Raw genomic sequence first — 20,953 nt, forward strand, 5'->3', positions numbered from 1 at the left:
TAACCACCCAATCCCCAGAAGCCAACCCCCTTTAGCCATCCAACCCTGCATGCATAAGTCTCTGAGTTGGTCTGTGAGTGTGTGCATTAGTACCTCAGTGGGTCTGTCAGTGGTTTCATAGGTCTCTGAGTGGGTCTGTGAGTGGGTGCATGAGTCTCTGAGTGGATGTGTGAGTGGATGCATGATGCTTTGAGTAGGTATGTGAGTGGATGCATGACTGTCTGAGTGGGTCTCTGAGTAAGTGTGTGAGTCTCTGAGTGGGTCAGTGAGTGGGTGCATGAGTCTCTGACTGGGTCTCTAAGTGGATGTGTGAGTCTCTGAGTGTGTCTGTGAATGAGTGCCTGAATTTCTGAGTGTGTCTGTGAGTCTCCGAGTTGATCTGTGAGTGAGTGAGTGAGTGAATCTAAGTGGGTTCAGAAGGGTGTGTGAATGTCTGGATGGGTCTGTGAGTGAGTGCATGGGTATCTGAGTGAGTGTCTGAGTGCATCTGTGAGTGGGTGTGTGAGTGACGGTGTGTCAGAAGCTGTGTGAGTAATTCGGCCATAAAGGAACCTCACCTGCCTTTTATCCAACAAGAGTCCACAGATTTGCAAAAAATATCTACCAAAGTGGAGTTCTATCAGCCTCCTTGGAAAATGCCCAGTATGTATTCTACAAAACAGCATCGTAATGGAGCACAAAGAAAATGTCACCAGTGACTTTGTGTGTGTTTTTGCAATATGAGTCCCTGGTATGTCTTTATACAGAAATACGTGATAACATATATAGAGCTCCTATAGAAAGGCCAAAAAGACTACAAAGACATAAATCTCCACCAAACTAGGGTGCTTCCTGTTATGTATATGACATAAGTGCTTCTTTGTTTTGACCAGATGTCCTCATATTCCTCAGATTTAAAAACGCACCCCTATCAATGGAAAATGCACTGGGGGGCCCTTTGGTAATCTGTCCATCATCCTGGTAAAAGGCGGGATGAGCTTTGCATACTACTAAGGTGGACAGTGTGGGGCCAAGTGGCCGGAGTTTATAGGTGATCTGCACATCTGCATTCTCTTAGCAATTTAAATGGAGGATCATGAAATATACTCACACCAGGAGAGGACAAGAAAGAACTCAATCATCACAGTCACATACAGATTGTGCTTCTGTAGATTAACAATGCATCCACCTCCACAAAGGATTTTAGATCATTTTTCATTATGAAATCACCAAGAACCAATTTTCGCCCCGGAGACCCCATCCCCCTGGGGCTTGGTCATGTCTCCTGGGTTTACTTTGGCTCCCAGTGTGCAGGATTGGGATCACAGGGGGAGCCTCAAGGCAACCCTGGTCCCAGCCAGCTCCCTTATGTGAATATGGATCGTAATTATTCCCTTTTTCTAAAATTCAGATTAAGATTACGGTTTATGCCTATTTGCGTCACAGGAAATCTGTCTGTTGCACCTGGCCTTTTTTGCAGGGTCATCCCCAGTCTTTTTGCCTCCTTCCTCATAATTTTTCTGACCTGTCTTTGTTGGCTTTAGGACTCTGGGGACTTTACCAGTGCTAAGTAGTGCTAAAGTGCATATGCTCTCTTTGTAAATTGTATTGTTGATTGGTTTATTCCTAATTGGCATATTTGATTTACTAGTAAGTCCCTATGAAAGTGCACTAGAGGTGCCTAGGGCCTGTAAATCAAATGCTACTATTGGACCTACAGCACTGGCTGTGCGACCCACATTAGTAGCCCTTTAAACATGGCTCAGACCTGCCACTGCAGTGTTTGTGTGTGCAGTTTTAAACTGCCAATTCGACCTGGCAAGTGTACCCACTTGCCAGGCCCAAACCTTACCTTTTGGTACATGTAAGGTAGGCCCCAAGTAGCCCTATGGGCAGGGTGCTGTGTATTTAAAAGGTAAGACATGTACTGGTGTGTTTTACATGTCCTAACAATGAAATATTGCCAAATTCGGTTTTCACTGTGGAAAAGGCCTATCTACCTCATAGGTTAACATGGGGCTGCCTTTAAAACTCTTTAAAGAGCAGATTCCCTTTGAGGGCAGATAGCAATAGGGGGGTTTAGGGTCTATGAACTCACAATTTAAAAATACATATTTTAGTGAAATTGGTTTTTGGATTGTGAGTTTGAAAGTTCCACTTTTAGAAAGTAAGCATTTTCTTGCTTAAACCATTCTGTGACTCTGCCTGGTTGTGGATTCTCCGTATGGTTCAGTTTGACAGTTGGGCTGTTCACACCTCTCCTCTAGGCAGTGACACAAAGGGAGCTGGGGTGTAGTCTGCATACCCTGATGAGCAATCTGGGCTAGAGTGAAGGGAGGAGTGGTCACTTACAACTGAAAGGGCTGTGCCTGCCCTCACACAATGCAGTCTCCGTCCCCCTGGAGTGTGTCTGGGGCCATGCCTGGACAAGGCAGGATCTTGTGAATGACAGAAACTTCCCTTTGAAGTAGGCCTACTTCAAAGGCAGAACTGGATATAAGTAGTGGACCCAAAACCCCAGACTTTTAGACTCTTTCTGGAATCAAGAGGAACCTCTGCCCAGGAGAAGAGCTGAAGAGCTGGATGAGGAGTACTGTCCCTTTGCTGTGTTGCTATGCTGGACTGGCCTGCAGTTGCTGCTTCTGCCTGAAAAGAGTGCAAATGGTGAACTTTGTTGTGTGTTCTGCTTGAGAGAGTTCTCCAAGGGCTTGGAGTAGAGCTTGCCTCTTGTTGGAAGTCTCAGGGACACCAAAGACTTCAGTTTCCTCGACCTGCAGCACTGAGAACTGTGTGTTTTGTGCTGTTCCAGAGAAGAAACCACCACAACACTGCCAATGAAGCCACTGGCCTGCCACGTGACCTGCTGACGCCGCATGGAGCCGCACTGCCCCGCTTTGCACCACGACCCTGGTCTCACCAACACCGTCATTGGAACACTTCACTGAGCCACTGCTCGCACCACGACCTGTGGACCTCCCGTATTGCTTGCTCACACCTCAGCCTGGGCATCCCCGACGATGCTGCTCCAGCTGACACAACGGTGCTGCTGCATGCATCGTGGACTGTGGACACTGCTCATGAGGTACACGAAGCACCGTCCCGTCCCGCACCGCAGCCCCGGTCCACCTATGCCAGTATCATCAACTCCAGTGTCGTCACCAGGCATCCTGCCTGCACCGTGGCCTGTGGACACCGCTCGTGAGGGTCACAAAGTACCTTCCAGTCCCACACCGTTGGCTTGGGCCCACCGACGACAGCGCTTCAGCAATGACGACACTGCTGCCTGCACCGTGACCTAGTGACACCACACGTTGCACCGCTCCACTTCACATCGCAGCCCTGGTCTGACCAATGCGGCTGGACGCTGTTACCGAGCCACTGCCTGCACCGTGACCTGTGGGCACCACATGTTGCATCGTCCCACTTCGCACCGCAGCCCCAACGCCATCCACGGCAGCGCTCCTGACTTCATCAGGCTGGAGTTCGATCCGCAACGCATGGGACTTCAAGGGCCCAACGACTCCTGCACCGACTCTGGAACCAACACTGTGACACCAGGGATGCCTCTCTCCAGAGCTAGCTCACCGCAAGGATCACGATGCCCTGCAATTCCAAAGGTACTGTTTGCGGGTCTTCCCGACACCATAGCTGACCTGCGAAGCCATGGCTGGCCTGAACTGTTGGTTTTGTTGATCATGACGCAGTGATAGCGCCAGGTGGAGCTATTGACTTCAAGGAACTGTATTTTTGAGTAAATCTTTCAGAATTCATATTTTTATTACTGTATGTTGGATTTTTATTGTAGTTGGGTTTTATATAGATAAATATTGGCTATTTATCTAAAGCTTGTGTGGCGTCCTTTTGTAGTGTTTTCATTTATTACTGTGTGTTATGTGCAAATGCTTTACACATTGCTTCTGAGATAAGCCTGACTGCTCGTGCCAAGCTCCCAAGGGGGTGAACAGGGGTTATCTGGGCGGGTATCTCCCTTATCCTGACTAGAGTGAGGGTCCCTACTTGTACAGGGTGCAAACCGACTGCCAACTAGAGACCCCATTTCTAACACTGCCTATATCCACTGTCAGATTTCTCAGTACCAAGAAGAGATCTTTATTTGAATGCTCTCAAAAACAGCTCGTAAACGTAAACTGTGCAGCTGCCAGGCATCTCTAAACTGGAGATGTGATCCTTATTTCTCAATTCTCAAACAAGTATGCATGATCCCTGTAGAGATACAATAATACTATACACTTTAGGAATGAAGCATTAACAAAGGACAAACCATGTTTCAGCCTTAGGATTTTTAGGCTTTTCTATCCATGAGTACTTGTCAGTTCCCCCAACAACTCCCTCTAGGAAGTCCTACTTCCATAGCTGGTGTCACTGTCCTATTTTAGAGGAGCATTATATTCCACTAACTGATTATTGTGCTTTTGACAAAACATGGAGGAAGATAATGAAATGGAGGGTGGACGAAAACCAATTCTACACAAGTGCTGCATTAAGTTTGCTGTAATTCTTCATTCTTGAATGTGATAGAATCCTGATGAATGGGCGGGTGACTTGATGCAAAAGGATTCTTGTGAAGGGAGCCTTTTGATGTCCTGCAGGCTTACCTTCTGGGAGGAGCAAGGTCCTCTTGCCAGTAGAGCTGCTGATTGGCTCTCTGCCAACCGGAACTTCTCTTTCAGTGTGCAAGCTACTTCTGTGCTGTGAAGGAATGACACAACTAGTGCCATGTATTACAGCATCCAAGCACACCATGTGTAGGGTATCCAAGCACGCCATGGTAAAAAAACTCTTCTCTAGGTAGACTTCGGGCCTCCATGAAGTCAATGTAATCTCCCTAATTTTCTACTAGTCTTCCTAAAGGGACCCAAAGATACCATCAGAACATTCATTAATACTCCAGATCTCCCTGAAATGGATCCAATTGCCCACAATGTGCCCTGTAATATACCAGAGTCTACAACTTCCATTGTAATTGCTTGAACTACCTGCATAGCTGATAGAAAAGGATAGGTTTACCCAATAATCCCTCTGAAATTGATGCAAGCATCCAGAAAAATTCCAAAAATGGATAGCCTCAAACACAGATGTCCTTGGACTTGATTGTTTTGATGATTCCTTGTACAAATCTCCCTGAGACTGAGACAAGTACCTACACATCTCCCTGGATTTTGGACTAAGATAAAGACCAGGGCTAGTAAGGGTGCAAGGAAGATGGATTCCCTGACTGCTAGATAGCTGGTCAAATTCAGCAGTAGGCATAGATCAATCAGTGATCTCTAAGAGCAGCTAATCACCCAGAGGCTCTCAATGCACAGTTAAGTCGGCCCCTCGGGCCTCTAGGCCCTGATACCACTGCACCTGCTAACTGATACCTGTTCCACTGAGTAAAGAAAAAAGTATGTTTGATATGTGCTCCACATGCATTGAAACTATTCCCTGCCCACAGGCTTTCTGCGGGCACAGGCCAGTGCCCCTCTGCAGACATGCACAGGTTGGGAATGCCCTCATCGCCCCTGCATCTTCCTTATGGCAGCAGAGAGCTGTGCTCAGGTAACAATGAATCACAACGACACACAGAACGCAGCCCTAATTTGGAAGATCACACACAAAATGTAACCATTTCTATTAAACACGCTTCTGGAATGTAAACAAAGGTAAGAGCAAAGCAGGTTTTAACTCGCTGTGGTGTAAATTCACACAAAATTATGTAGTGGGGTCACGCCCTTCTTCATAGTCAAGAAAGGCTAAAGTGCGAACAAAGGGGAAAAAGCTGCTTTTTCAAGCACAAGCTGAAAAGCTTTAAACCCTCCTATCAGTTTGCAGCTAGCTTGAACTGCTGTCAGCATTATTTACTGCCCAAGAAGATTATAAAAACTTTAAACAATGTTTTTTATTGCTCATGGTACACGGTGTTTCAACTGCCAATGAATTGGGACATTCTTTGAAAATGTTTGCAGCATGGTATTCCTCAGTTAGGACGAACATGAGCACAGCTTCCCCATGGAAACTGTTTACTGTTTTAGACTCATAATAAGGGAAGGCTTTCCAGTGGTCTGAAACCAAATACCCAAACAAAGGCCTTATCGGAGTATGGCGTTTCCGCGGCCCAAGCGTGTAATGTACCGGCCTGGACGCTTCTGGCAGGCGCCCACGGTTCTCTGAACTGCCTGACGCTTGTCTACATGCCGGTTGTGCTGGCTACTTCACGGCAGTGTTACCGTGAATACCGTGAAGGGGCTGCCAGTGGAAGTTTCGGGTTTTCACTTGTCTATGATTAGTGGCATTGGTGCATTCAAATGAAATACTCTGGGTGAAGCAATAAACCACTTCAGAGCAACATGCCACAACAGCTGTATAGTCGCGAGACATTTTGGGTTCACTGCATGCTACTGCGTATGTGTTTTGTGAGTCTCTGTGCCTCTCCGTGTAAGTCGGTGAGCGTCGATGGTTATGTACGTGTGTGCTCTCTGACTTTATTACACTTCTTTGCAGCCTCCTCGATTGAGGCCCATATTTTATTAAAACTGTTCACAACATGAATAAAATTAATGTGCCAACATGGAATGTGTGCGTGCAGTGCCTTAGGGAGGGTGTCCTGGTCCCTGGTGCTGTTCCCCTAGACACTGTTTGGTAGCAAAACACAGCCATAAAGTTGGTCCTGAAGGGCTCTGAACTCACTGTGCCCTAGTGCCACTGCACCTGCTGCACGATTAATAGGTGCTATATCTGCTTCTGGCACAGCTGCCAGGTTTCCCAGGTCCATGCGTGATGTGCTTCTCGAGTCCAGCTTTTTTGTTTTGAATTCTGGGACTTGTTTTATTATCGAATAAACAAGACTACATGTTCCAGAATTCAAAGAAAAAACCTGGGCTGGAGCCGGACATCAAGCATGGACCCGGGAAACCTGGCAGGGTTGTTCTGGGGTCGCTTCTCTGTGTGGCTCTGTGTTGATGTTCAGGCCTGTGTGCGTTGCTGTAGGTTCCTGTTTGTGTTAGTGTGTGCACATCTGCATTATGCGTGTGTTTATTTTGTGTGTGTCATCATATGGGTGTTTGTTGTAGCTTTTTGTGTGTTTGATTGTTGTACCTCTTTGTGTGTTTCTGCGGAATCCCGTACCAAGAACTGACAAGTACGTTAATAGAGTGATCTTTTAAATGCAGTGTCTGTCTGTGTTGACCCTCAGGTGTTTATATGTCAGTGTTTATGCGTGAGTACTTGTTTTGAAATGCGTCTCTTTTTCTGATTGCTTAGGTGTATATTTCGATTTTTAGTCAATTCACGTTTGTGTGAATGTGCTTGAAATATATTTGTGTCTGTGTTTTAATTTATATGCATTTTGTGCTATTGTTTTCATGCTTTTGTGGAACAGTGTTTTGTCCATATGACTGTGTACGTTTGCGTTTATTGACGTTTGTGTGGGTGTGCGTGTGTGTCTGAGACAGTTTCGTGTGCTGGTACGTTTTCCAGTGGCGCATTGTTTGGAGAGCGATGCATAGTTGTCCGTCCTCTCCCCGGTGATTGCCTGGTTTGATCAGGCTGCAGCAGCACAGGTACCGACCTTCCCGAGTGTTGAGTGAGGACAAAGGTCAGTCTGCTCGGTTTCCTGCGCAGCAGGGCAGGACTCCTGGCTCTTTTGATCGCCCTCCTTCGCCATTTGCCGCGGCTCTGATTAGAGGCTGATCCAGGGGCTGCTCTTTGATCAGCAGGCCAGGCAGCCTGCAGGTGCCGCGTGTCATCACATTAGCGAGCTGCACTATTAATCTGCCTAGCTCAAGTAACTTATCTGCGTCACACAAGTCATTCACAAAAAACGCCTGCAAATGGCCACTCTGCCTGGACCTTATTGCTACACGTGGTTTAAAGCACCCCCAAGGACTGTTAAACCAGCGGCAGTAAAACACAACGCTTTGTTAAAATGTTGTATTAACGAATGCTTCCACCTTCCGCTTACTTCTATTACTAATAGTTGTGTTTAAACATTCTACATTTTCAGGAACCTCTTTCAGAGCAGTTATTTTTCTATACTTTCTTAGCAGTGGCACCGTCGGGAGCGTAAACTTAGCAACCGCCCTGCAAAAAAGCATCAATGAAGGGCAGGGCCTCTGTGTCAGGCTGTCACTTTTAACTAGTGATCCCTGTGCCCCAAGGTATGCGTGAAATGCATTCTTAACAAAAAGGCCTATATGGTTTAAAAGGGACACAAAGCCGTTTTCATAGAAAGCTGAATAATGTGAATCATAGAAAGTTCAGAGGCTAAACAAATTACACACCCTGGAGCATGCCCTGAAAGTATGAAAGGGCCTTTCTGCGCCCCTGCCCTTGGGAGCTGCCACCAGAGGGCTTTCCATACAGCTCAGGTACACTTGAAAGATCGGGCGATTCTCATTTCCTAAGCAGGATTAGCTCGTTTCCAGCACAAGGACAAAATACATCTCTTTCAAATGGATCTGGGGCGAGGGGCACCGACCTGAGTTTAAACAAACACACGCAAAGAAGACAGTTTTCCAAAGTAGCGTGAGAGCGGGGTGAGGGAGTCCACGCCATAAAAGACGGAGGTAAGGAGGTGTCAGAGAGTGATGGAGGTAAACACTTGAAAGCACCAGAACAGCAAACGTAGACTCCCGCCCACAAAGAAGGTGCCACGTGAAGCTGGCACATGCCGTCTCCTCACAACGATCGACTGCATTCTTCCAAAGGAGTAAACTGTTGGGATCTCACCCAGCCTAAAAAATGTTTCTAACTAGGGCTAGTCCCCGGCAGAGATGGGAAAGACTTGGCTGGCTGCTATACAGGACTACTGCCCAGTTCGAAGGCACACCTCAGGTGCCCCATCCTGTTACCTTACCGCGTCCGCTTTCATCGGGTTCTTAAAGTAAGCGCTCTGAAACACTGTGCACTCAAATCAATGAAACAAAGAAACAATGGGATGTAGCAAAAGCAGCCGTATATAAAGTGTAGTGTCCTGCTGGACACCAGAATCACGCGCCTGGGGTTATCGGAGAGATGAGAATAAAAGTTGTCCGCCTTTTATTTCAGGAAAGTGCACGCTCCTAAAGAAGTACAGAAGATTGCGGCATAACCTACACAGGAAAGGCGCGCCAGCCCAAAATCAACATGGGACACCCCTGCACTCGCAAAACACTCTATGATACATTGAGGACACATACACTGGCAACAAAAGTTCTAACGCAAACAAGGGCACGGTGGCACCTTACCGTTCTGTTCCTTGGCGCTGCTGGAGTGCAGCTTGCTGCTGAGATTGGATTCTGCCCGGGATCCATGCTGCTGAAGGCGCAGGGCAGAAGCAAGGAGGAGGAGCAGGAGAGGCGCCAGCGGGGTCATTTGGAAGAGCTGGTTGCACACAGGTCAGGAAGGCACTCGAGGACTGCGCACTCAGAGTCACCCTGGGAGCCTGGCCGGGCCTGGCAGCATGGGCAGCAGAGAGGGGCAGGACGCTGCCGGGCTCCCATCCAAGGCCACCCCGCTCTCGATCTCGCAGCCCCCTCCTCTCTCCAGCTTGACGCGAAAATAGGGGGTCAGAGAACCCGTCCGACCACCAGGTCAGCTGCCCAACACTGAGGGAAAAGCCACCAAATCCTGGCGAGCTACCGGATGCCGCTTCTGCTGTGAGGGGGACACCTGTCACAGGAGCTGTGGGCAACAGTGCGCAGAGCTGGCGAAATGCTCACAAAAACACCAAATGGATTTCCACCGATCGTGACTCTGCTCCCTTGAACAACCTTCAAGTGGCGAAATTGGCAGAGAGAATCCTCAAGAAGCGAGCGAAAGCAGGGTCAAGAGGCACTAAACTCCTGCAAAGTTTTCACGTGTTGATCGTCAACGGGCGCCGAGGAAGCTCGAATGCGGCTGCTGCCTCCCTCGGGGGGAGGAGAATGTAACCCTCAGCACACATGCCCTGCGGGCAAGCAAGGGCTTTCCTCACACACCTCCTGCCTTTCTTCTCGCCGCCAGTTCCTCATGATGCGGGAGCAAAACAAACGCAACAAACGAGAAAAAAAGTTCGAGCTGCCCCTCCCGAGCGAGGTTGGCTCTTGCTGATATGGGCCCGCTGCGCTGCTTGTCACCCCCTCCCTTGAAGTGGGTGCGCCGGTGCCCGCAGTGCGCTCGGGACAAGGGGCTTCACCAGTCTTCGATTTCCCAGAGCTCGGAGCAGAAAGTCTGAGACATGTGCATTGGTCAGAGGAGGAGAGGGAGGAGGCTGCTGCCCTGCCAAATATTCTCCTGTCAGGCAGCAGCGGGCAAAACCCTGTGGGGAGGAGGAATGCACAACTGGAAGTTGCTGCAAGGAGCTCTGCTCGCTCCTTCTCCCCCTTGACGTTGGCTTGTGCAAGTGTCAGCGAGAGGGGAAAGGGTGGGGAGACTGAAACCGTGCCAAATGTTCTGCTCCTCGTAGGCAGCACATGGCACAGCCCTGCAGGGAGGAATGATGGGCTGGGAGTTACTCAAGGTCTCCCTTTCCCGCTCCCATCTTGACTTTGGCTGTAAACTCATGCTGCCAAATGGTGACACACAACAGGTGCTCTGGTAATGAGACAGAAAGAAGGGCCTAGAACACAGAAATCCAGTGCACTGAAGCACTCTTTCCAAGCGTGAAGAATGGCAGCATCCGCGTTCAGCACCTGAAAAATGAAGGGCGGGGAAAGGTGAACTATCAAGTCACGTTAAAAGAGCCCCACCTAAGATGCACTGATGTATATGAAAAACGGTTGCATCCGTTTTGGGAATCCGTTGACCTCACTCGACTCTTGGTTTTGTTGAAGCCAATATTTTAATTAAAGATATTAATAAGTGTTCATGCATTTTGAATAATAATAATAAATTGTAGAAATAAATAATGTACAGAATTAATATGCACATTTGAAAATGTGCCTTCGGACAGTGGTCACGAAGATTCACAAATGTACTAATAATATGAATAATGTATGAAATATAGAAAATGTTTTAAAATAATGTAGTAGTATGTCATATTGAGATATATAGCGCATGTTTTGCAATATATTATAGAATTAACTTAGCTGAAGATGTGGCCTAGTTTTGCCAGGCCTCATGCAGAAGCTGAATTACTGTAATGTAGAGAAGCTAATGTGCTGAACTGAAGCTAGATATTTTTCCAAATTCACGTTCTAAACTGTATTCGCATGAAGTCCCACATGCTAATGCTAATCTGGGTTAGGTAGAGTTCCTATACAGAGACGTTGACATAAACGGTGAAAAATGATTGACGGACTGATTTTCTGAACTCTGCTACTTATTCATCGCTATTGGCTTATATTGAGGCATTAGAATGCATGTTTTCTCAAGTTCTGATTAGATTATGTTATTGGTGGTCAATAATGAATTAATCTTGAGTGGAATTGAATAAAGTTTGATTTAACCTCATGACTTAGTATTGTAACCAATAGGGAAATAAAATTGCTAAAAGTATGTTGAGTTGTGGTTTTTCATAATGTTGACTAATGTTTTGCTTATTGGTTATTGGTTTGTGTATTGATTATTGATGCACATTGGTTACACTGTAGCTATGATACTCCATGCGAATCAAAAGGTTCATTCAGCTATACGCATCCCCTTGTAAGTTTACTTACTAAGGACCAGGCGGGCTAGCAGTTTCAACTCCTTCAAGTCATGTATATATGTTTGTGGTATTTATAAAGAGAAAGGCTACTCGCAAACATTTTCCCATGGGCCAAAATGTTTGGTCTGTGATGTGTCCGAGGGCACATTGATTCCAGCAGAATGGTGGTTGAGCGGGGGTGGGATTGTTTTGTGTTTGCTTGCGGGGAGGTCATGTTGGTGGTATGGCGTGTATAGTAGAAATTATATATATATATATATATATATATATATATAAATATATATATAAAATAACAAAGTTCCGGTGTCGCCCGGCTACATCCACCATGATGGGGTCGGTGCGAGTTGCGGATGCCACCAGCCGCTTAACAATGACAACGTAAGTGCCGCAGCCGCAGACCCTTAAAAAACTCACAGTCCAAAGCTTGTTGTATGCAGAGAATAATTTAATGGTGATCCGTTTCGATTTCAAAGAGATCTTTCTCACAGCCAGTTGTATATATCTAGTGGCTGAACTGCACAATGTGAAACTAGGAAACCTAGGATTAATCATTGCTTTCCTACTTACCAAATTATGTGATCCTCGGCATTTCACTTTTTCTCCTTTTTTCATCATTATTACATATGAGAACCTCAAAAATACATGACTTCAACATATGCACTGTACAAAATCTTCTCCTGTGTTTGATTTAATAAACCATAGTGTTGTTCATGTAAAATAGGAACCCCGGCCACCCAGAGGGTGCGCATAACATTTGACTTGGCACTTAGTTTACCATTGGCATTGTTGTCAGAGTGTGGGGAAGAATGTGTTTCTAAATTCATGTTTGAAAACTATCTCTTTTAAAATTATACTTCTCAATGCACTGATATAATCTCTTGTACTAAGGAGAAACGATTGTACATGTTCAGGTAATAGATATTTTGCATTGGTTGACATGACCTTGCACTCCTAGGTGCAATCCTGACAATATTTGCTCCTGTAGAGCTTGTTGCAACATTCATTTCTGTGTTCTTGACACACCCCTATTCAGCCACATTAAAAAAAACATGGCTCACGTGTTTGCCAGGACACATTTACCCGTCCTTGAACAGCGATACTCTATTTAGATTCCATACACCCCCCCCATCCACTGGAACAGCATTCCTAAAGACTTCAATAACCTGTGTGGGGTTGGTCCAATTTGCATATCCCTTACCATCTATTCTCCCTTTTATGAGGCAAGCCATGTCACCAACCTTCAATCCCCCAAAATTCCATCTTTGCAACTTCATCCTCAATTTCCCCTTTTTTCTTCAGCCACCAGGGCACTAGCCTAGTGCTAGGTTTGCTCCCTCTCAATAATTCAAAAAGGACTCATAGACGTCACCATCCAATCCTTGTCGCCAGTGTAGAAAAAATAGTAAGGCACATGTAAAGGAGGCAACTTCAAGGTTCAATAATGAACACCAAGTTTATTCACAAGACAGCATGGACCGGGCAAGAAGGAGAAACCAACTGATACCAATAACTGCCTCCCCTACCGAATATATACACTAGCATCCCCTCCTTCTGTACTCAGCTCCATTCAAATGTACACTCCACTTGCCATGAGCTGGACACAGCCCATTTACATACAAGTAAGGCATTATATGAATTAGGTATGAGCACCAAATGAGCCATGTCACGCTCATGTCTATTTCATTACAAACGCATTATATGAAAAGGGAACCAGGTGCACAAGCCCAACATAGACAAAATGTCAAGCATGTGCATGTAACACCTGGCTCTTTCTTTAGCATTTTTTAAATGTTAATGCTAAGTTGAGTAAACAGAAGCCCAGTGGTGCTGTTGACCAAGGGGCCATTTGTTAAGGTCAGGGGCTGCATTCCGGGGCCATACTTTGAATATCACTCATATAGAGCAAACTGAGACATTGTGCAGTGCAGGGGTATGGGGTCAAAGGCAAAAATAAAGGCAACAGGACCTGGAGACCCAAGTCTGGACCACACACCCTCAAACACAAACAATCAATTACAAGCCACTAGACTGGTTGTAAGTAGATGGGTCACGTTTGTTACAATGTGAAGAAAACACAACATAACACAAACATCATACATTGTCAAGTGGAATACAAATTAAAATATCAGCAAGTGATTATGTCTTTAGCACAAAAATCTAAAATACATCCCAGTTAAGCACTTGAATACATGAACCTAAAAACTAGGATGAGCATACACATATTACAAAGGGGTCTTCATTAATAACACCCTAACACTAAGGGCTTGGCAATCCTTTATCTCACATGGACCGTACAGGTCAAACCACCTGTATCTATGAGGGAAAGTCATAACTCACTGTGCTGATTTCCATGTTCCCTGGTCCCGCCCCTCCATCACTAGCCTGTCTCATGTTTTACAAAAGTGTGACCAGCAGCTGCAGCCCCATGATCTACACTGGTGAACCATAAGCCCCCACCCCAACCGAGAGCGACCGTCCTTTATTTCTGAATCAGTATTGCTGTCTCCACCTTCAGTATTGCTCTAAGAAGTATGAGATGCAGGGCCCCTCTGTTGTTAAGAAGTAATCTGGATGATAGTTACCCATCTCACAGAATATAAAGAAGGTTGAGTGGGTGGGTAAATTGCCCTGTTCCCAAAGCCAAGGTGCTACTCAGCTGTTGCAATCGCCACTGAAGAAAAAGGGGTGGCAACTGCTTGCCTGGCCTAAATAACCCCTGGCCATCATGGCAGTGGGGAAAGATGTGGCACGCAAATTGCGTTGGACACATCCACTTCCTGTCGCAACTCACAAGAGAGGCGACAGGAAGCCCAAACATGGAAGGGAATCCTTAACCCACCTCTGTCCATGGCCAGAGAGTCACATGAGTGGGAGATGGTGTGGCCCACGGTGTTCCCAGGCCCTAATGCCATGCCTGAGGTGTGGCCCTCTGGGCATAAGTGACTGGTAAGTAACCAGAGTGTTAGTGACAGCAGAGGTGGTAGTTACTGCTTCATGTGTTAATGTGTTGTAATGTTCTTCAAAGCTCCTTTCTAAATTGGAGGTGTGTTAGGATGGTCCTTATGGATACGAGCATTCTGTTCCAGAACCTGGATGCATAGATGGAGATCAAGCTTGTAATAATTAAAGGCCATTTAACAGTAATAAGGGATCACACTCAGTCTTGCAGAGCTCCAAACAGCAAGAACTTCCACAAGGCAGCTGGCCTTGCTGAGTCGCTCAAGGTTTATTTTGGTTCAAAATGCCAAGAGGCCATCTCAAAGGGAAGACCTTTGGTGGTCTACAAATGGACAGAGTAAGGTATTTTCTACCTTAGAACTCCCCTACTCATATTTAGAACTTAGAATGAAACATCTTTCCCACAAGGAATACAATGGCATTCCTGCCATATATTTTCCCTCTTACTCTGATAACTTAACTAATAACTATGCCTTACTCAACATAGGTGTGCTGCTGCCAAGCTTTCCCTTTTTTATATGATTTGGTTCTATAGAAGATGCTTCCTTTAACTCCTAATGCTCTCTTGATTTTTGTCATTCAACTTGATGATAATATGGGAGGTGAGGATCCTGTAAACTCTCCAAAATGTAGAAGGTTGAAAGCACTTTTATATCATCTTCAGCTTCTGATCTTGAGAGTTCAGATCAAGCTTAGCCTGAGCTCTACACTCAGTTTGTGCTAGGCAAACCCAAGTGAGACATTGCATGATATTTATGCACTTATTCAGTCCTGCCTTGAAATGACGGGCATGTTGGAAATGGGGTCTCTAATTGGCAGAGGCATGCACCCTGTCCAATGAGGGACTGCAATCCTAGGGAGGGTAAGTCAGTAACATCCCATAAATTAACCTGCGCTCATCCTCTGTAAGCTTGGCACAGAGCAGGCAGGCTTAACTTAGGAGGTAATGTGTAAAGTATTGGTGCAACACTTAAAACAGTACCACAGTGAAAACACTACAAAAAGATACCACACCTGGTAAGAATAATAGGGTTCAATTTGATAAACAAAATGAAACACAGAAAACAAAAATCCAATAAGTAGAAGTCGGGATGTGAATTTATAAAGATTAAAATGCAGTTTAGGGCTTGATTTAGAGCTTGGCAGATAGGTTACTCCGTCGCAACAATGAAATCTAAATCCCATTACATTCTATGTGATTTAGATTTCGGCGGACAGAATATACTTCACCGTTATGAGGGAGTAGCCCATCTGACGAGTGCAAAATCAGGCTCTTAGGGCCAGATGTAAGAAAATACAATGTTGCATTTCTCAAATAGCAACCTCATAGACATCGCTATTTAAGAAATGCAAAATGCAATGTACAAAGATACCGATTTCCTAATAGCAATTCCTACAAAGTTGAAATTGCTATTAGGAAATCAGTATTAAGAAATCCCATTGCATCTGAGTCAATGGGCTGGTTTAGCTTTTCCCAAATAGCAATTTCTTATTAGGAAATCGTTATTTAGGAAATGCAAAACCAAGGATGGCTATGGGCAAAAGGCCCCCCTTGGTGCACCCCAAAAATAGGGGTGAATCTGTAGAGCACACATATGACCAAAGGGCATGTGCATGCTTTATTTCAATTAAAAAAAGCACTTTGTGATGCTTTTTAAAAAAAAATCACGATGTTACCCTCGACTTCAAGTCAAAAGTAATTGCATCTCCTAAATGCTCAAGTTGCATTTAGGAAATGCATGGTACATCAGAGTAGGAATCGCAAATAGGAAATCCCTATTTGCGATTTCCTATCCTGGGAATCACAAATTGCAATTTCTACAGGGTAGAAATTGCAATTTGCCATTCCATAAAGAGCTTTGTACATGAGAAAAGCCCATTTTTCATTTCTTAATGGCCCAAAATGCTGATTCAGACCATTGAAAAATGCAATAGGGCTTTGTAGAGCTGGCCATTAGTGCTTAAAAGCATAAAGCACCAACCGGGGATAACTGGTTGCGCTAGACCAGGTGAAATCTGAAAAGTCAGGCAGATCGCAATGGAGGTGAGATACAAGGACTAACCTTGTCTCACTGAAAAATTACCTTGGCGGCGGCAGTTTCTTAGTTATGTAGGCGATGCATCGTCGTTGAGCTCCACAGCTAGAGATGCAATGGCTTTGTCCCCAGTGTCAGCGGTGATGTTTCGGCATTGAGGGGAGATGCGTTGGGTCTGACAGGCACATCGACGGTGATGCATGGATTTTGCAGTTGCAGCACTTCATACCCACTTCCAAGGGCCTAGGAATGATTTGGCACCACTTGGCAGGGCATGACTTGCAGCAAGCAAAGTACAGGCACTGCTGCCTGATGAAGTGAAGTCTTTAATGTTCCTGGGACTTCAGAACAGGAGGAAAGCCAGCAAGTTCTTGGAGGCACTTTGGTTCTAGGGATGTAGAGATGAGGGTCTAGTCCTTCTCAGTCCCAGGCAAGGGGGGGGGGCAGCATGTCACGCACAGCAGAGCAGGAGTCCAGCAAAGTCCAGCAGAGTGACAGTCCCTCCAGCAGCAAAGATATCCTTTTCCCTGGCAGAATGTCATCAGGTGCAGAAGTGTATTGAAATGGTCGGGTCAGAAGTCCAGTTCTTACACCCAGGGATGACTTTGAAGGGGTAGAGACTTCAAAAAGAGGTATTTGAAGTGCATAGAGTCCCTGCCCTTCCTGTCTTGACTCCAGACTCAATCCAGGGGGTTATGCAGTCCTGTGTGTGTGATCAGGACAAAGCCCATTCAGGTATAAGTGTCAGCTGTACCGTCCCATCGTGCCCAGGATAGGCCATCAGGATGTTGATGGTCTATTAGTCACACCAAAGCTCTGTTTGTGTGTGGCTGTCTGAAGGGAATGCACAAAAGCCTAGCTGTCACCCACATTAATGTGTTTTCAGAAAAGCAGAAGGCACTAGTTGATTTAAGGTAAGAAAATGTCAATTTTGTAATAGTGTCATTTTCAGAATTACAATTTAAAATCCAACTTGACTATCAGTTGTGATCTTAAATTGCGATTCCAGAGACACCAAACTTGGTGGTTCCATCTCTTCCCAATTGGAAATTACACATATACAATGTAATAAGGCAATTCCAGTGTTAACCTATTGGAGAGATGGGCATTGCAGTAGTGGAAACAAATTTAAGAGATTTTCACTACCTGGACAGGTAAAACTTAAAAATACATGTCCAATGTTTTACATGCACTGCACCCTGTCCTTGGGACTGTTCAGGGCCTACCTTAGGGATAACCTATATGTATTAAAATGGGAAGTTTGGGCCTAGCAAGAGGTCTAACTTGCCATGTTGACATGGCAGTTTAAAACTGCAAACATAGGATCTGCAATGGCAGTCCTGAATCATGTTTAAAGGGCTACTAAAGTGTATGGCACAATCAGTGCTGCAGGCTCACAAGTAGCATTCAACTTTCAAGCCCTGGGCACAGGTAGTGCACTTTACCAGGAATATATAATTAAATTAAAGATTGCAATTTTGGATTGTTGGAAAATGACCCTCTTTGAAGAGTCACTCCAAACTTTTTGCCTTCCTCCTCCTCTTTTTCTGACCTCGCTTTTGTTGGCTTTAGAACTCTGTGCACTAAGCAGTGCTAAAGATGTGCTCTCTCCCTAACAAATGGAAACTTTAGCTCATCCCCAATTGGCATATTTAATTTACTTGTAAGCCCCTAGTAAAGTGCACTACATGTGCCCTGGGCCTGTAGATTAAATGCTACTAGTGGGATTGCAGCACTGATTGTGCCACCCACATAAGTAGCCCCTTAACCTTGTCTAAGGCTTGCCATTGCTAGGCCTGTGTGTGCAGTTTCACTGCTACTTCGACTTGGCTTTTAAAACTACTTGCCAATCCTGAAACGTCTCTTTTATTACATATAAGTCACACCTAAGGTAGACCCTAGGTAGACCACAGGGCAGGGTGCTATGTAAGTAAAAGGCAGACGCATACTTATAAGTTTTACATGTCCTGGTGGTGAAAAACTCCCAAAGTCGTTTTTCACTACTGTGAGGCCTGCTCCTCTCACAGGCTAGCATTAGAAATTCTCTTATATGCTTTTAAGGGATCATATCTGATCTAAGAGGAGTAGCCTTGTCTTATTTGGTATAGTTGTAATGGTAGTGAGAAATCCTACTTACTTGTGAAGTTGGATTTTACATTACTATTTTAGAAATGCCACTTTTAGGAAGTAGGCATTTCTCTGCCCTCACTGCCATCTGTGCCTTATAGCCTGTCTCCAATCCACATCTGGTCTGTGCTGGTCAACAGTTTACCATGTGCATTCCACCAGACAGCAATAAACACAGTATTGGGTATATGTACTAGGTCTGTGACCCCGCCAAGGCAGACACTTCTAGACCTACAACTGGACTCTGTCAGAGGGACTGTCTGGCTGCCTAAAAGACTCATCTGGACTGCTTTGCTAGAAGGACCACTGGCCTACTTGTTACCTTGCTGTTTGCTGACCCCTGACTCTGCTGGAAAGACTCTACCTTCCTCCTCGAGTACTCTCCAAGGGTGTGGATTGAGCTTGCCTCCTGTTCTGTGTTCTCAGGCCTATTAAAGACTTCACTTTGCTTGCTGGATTGACCCAGAACCTGCCCCATGGCTGAAAAATCACCACATCGGCTGCCAGATTGACGCAGAGCCTGTTGCCTCTGCTCAATGCGTTTTGAGTTTTCCACGAATCATCCCTGGGTGTCAAAGTATTCCCACATCGCAGTGAGGAACCAAGGCTGCACTCCAGGAAACCGACACATCGCCTGGCAGTGTGGAATGAAATGACGCAGCGCCTTTGTCACGCCAGAAAAATTGATGCATCGCTTTACTTTTTGATGCATTTTCTCCTCTGCGGCCCCTCTGTGTTGTTATTTTTGACGCAGCCAAGGTACTGTGTATTAAAAGGATACAACAACTGATTCGTAAGGATTGAGACTCATTTAAACCTTTAAAAAGTGATATCTTGACTTGTGCATATTGGATGTTTGTCATTATGGCCTTATTGTATTCAGATAAATATTATCTATTATCTTAAACTGGTGAGGAGTACTTTTGTGGTGTTTTCACTGTGTTCTGTCTGAGTTATTGTACAAATACTTTACACATTAGCTTCTAAGTTAAGCCTACCAGCTCTGTGCCAAGCTACCTGAGGGTGAGCACAGGATAATTTAGGTTGTGTTGTGACTTACCCTGACTAGGATTGTGGTCCCTACTTGGACAGGGTGCATACCTGTTAGCGCATCTGACCTTATTTGGTTTCTTGATTTTAATTTATAAGGGGACACGTTAGAGGTGCGATGGACCTTTTGACTGTGCTTAGAATAATTTCCGCCATAAGTCACAAATTCAATACAAACCATCAAACACTATCAATCAACAGTATTAATAGTTTTTGGAGTCAATAATCTCACACACCATGACCCCTTTGGCCATGAAAAACCACACCTTTATGTAAACATTAAAATATTTATTTCCCTAAATTAACAATGCTAATGTCATGTAAATAAGTCTCAAAACCATCTGATAGACATATAAGAACTACACTGGTTGACCAATCTTCTAAAGAATCTCAATCTAATTAGGGCATTGATTACTAAACATTTGAGAGCTAGGGTACACAGCAATAGTAAGAATAACTGTGCAATAGAAATGGCATACATCTAAGTTCAGCAACTGAGCAATTTCAATTATTTGTTAATAGCAACCTGTTAACATTTCAGGACTTCACTTGCTAACCTTCTGATTAGAATAGCATGTTTAGGCTTCAAGCAAAACAATTGAGTCAACATAAATTTGGAAAACATCTACCTATGGCTCTATCAAAATAGCAGTTGGTATCTAGAAACAAAAAGACAAAATTACAACAAGAACAATAATATTTTGTTATAACCCTCCTCATATGGATCAACAAGCTGTGATTATCTTCATCAGTTGGACATCTGTTCTATCAGCATCTGCATCGGGCCATGAAAGGGAATGGTTCTTATACAGGGGACTATAAGCAATCTGAACCATTGGGAAAGCAAGGTCTAAGGAATCAACATTCAGCATTAGAATTAAGCAATAAAGATAAAGTAGAAAAAAATCACTAGGATCTGTTCATCTCCTTAGACGGAATAAAATGAGGGTGATATGAGAATGAGCCTCTTCTCCTCTCATGTCGATGAATGGCTCCTTTTCTCCTGTTCCCACCGTCAGGCTCATCAGGTAACAGTTTTTGTATCCATCCCATATTCCAGTCAGTGCATCCATTGTTAGCTCCTGGGAACATCACCGTCCCACGCACTAAACTATATAATATTTCTCCTACTATTAAAAGATATTCTAGCAAGCAGTTCTCATGAGAAAGTTAAAGGCATCTGCTAACGTTTGGT

The 20,953-nt window shown here is 44.9% G+C and overlaps 1 protein-coding gene across 1 annotated transcript in view; it reads right to left on the reverse strand.

Moving 5' to 3' along the window:
- PDGFC (platelet derived growth factor C) overlaps positions 1-10,320 on the reverse strand; it is a 752,668-nt gene extending 742,348 nt beyond the window's left edge. Inside the window, exon 1 of the mRNA XM_069243160.1 lies at positions 9,207-10,320. Coding sequence (XP_069099261.1) covers positions 9,207-9,333 — 127 coding nt within the window. The 5' untranslated portion in view covers positions 9,334-10,320. The remainder of the gene's footprint in view (positions 1-9,206) is intronic.
- Between the last annotated feature and the right edge of the window lie 10,633 nt (positions 10,321-20,953).

This window comes from Pleurodeles waltl, chromosome 1_2, assembly GCF_031143425.1.
Source record: "Pleurodeles waltl isolate 20211129_DDA chromosome 1_2, aPleWal1.hap1.20221129, whole genome shotgun sequence".
NCBI lineage: Eukaryota > Metazoa > Chordata > Amphibia > Caudata > Salamandridae > Pleurodeles > Pleurodeles waltl.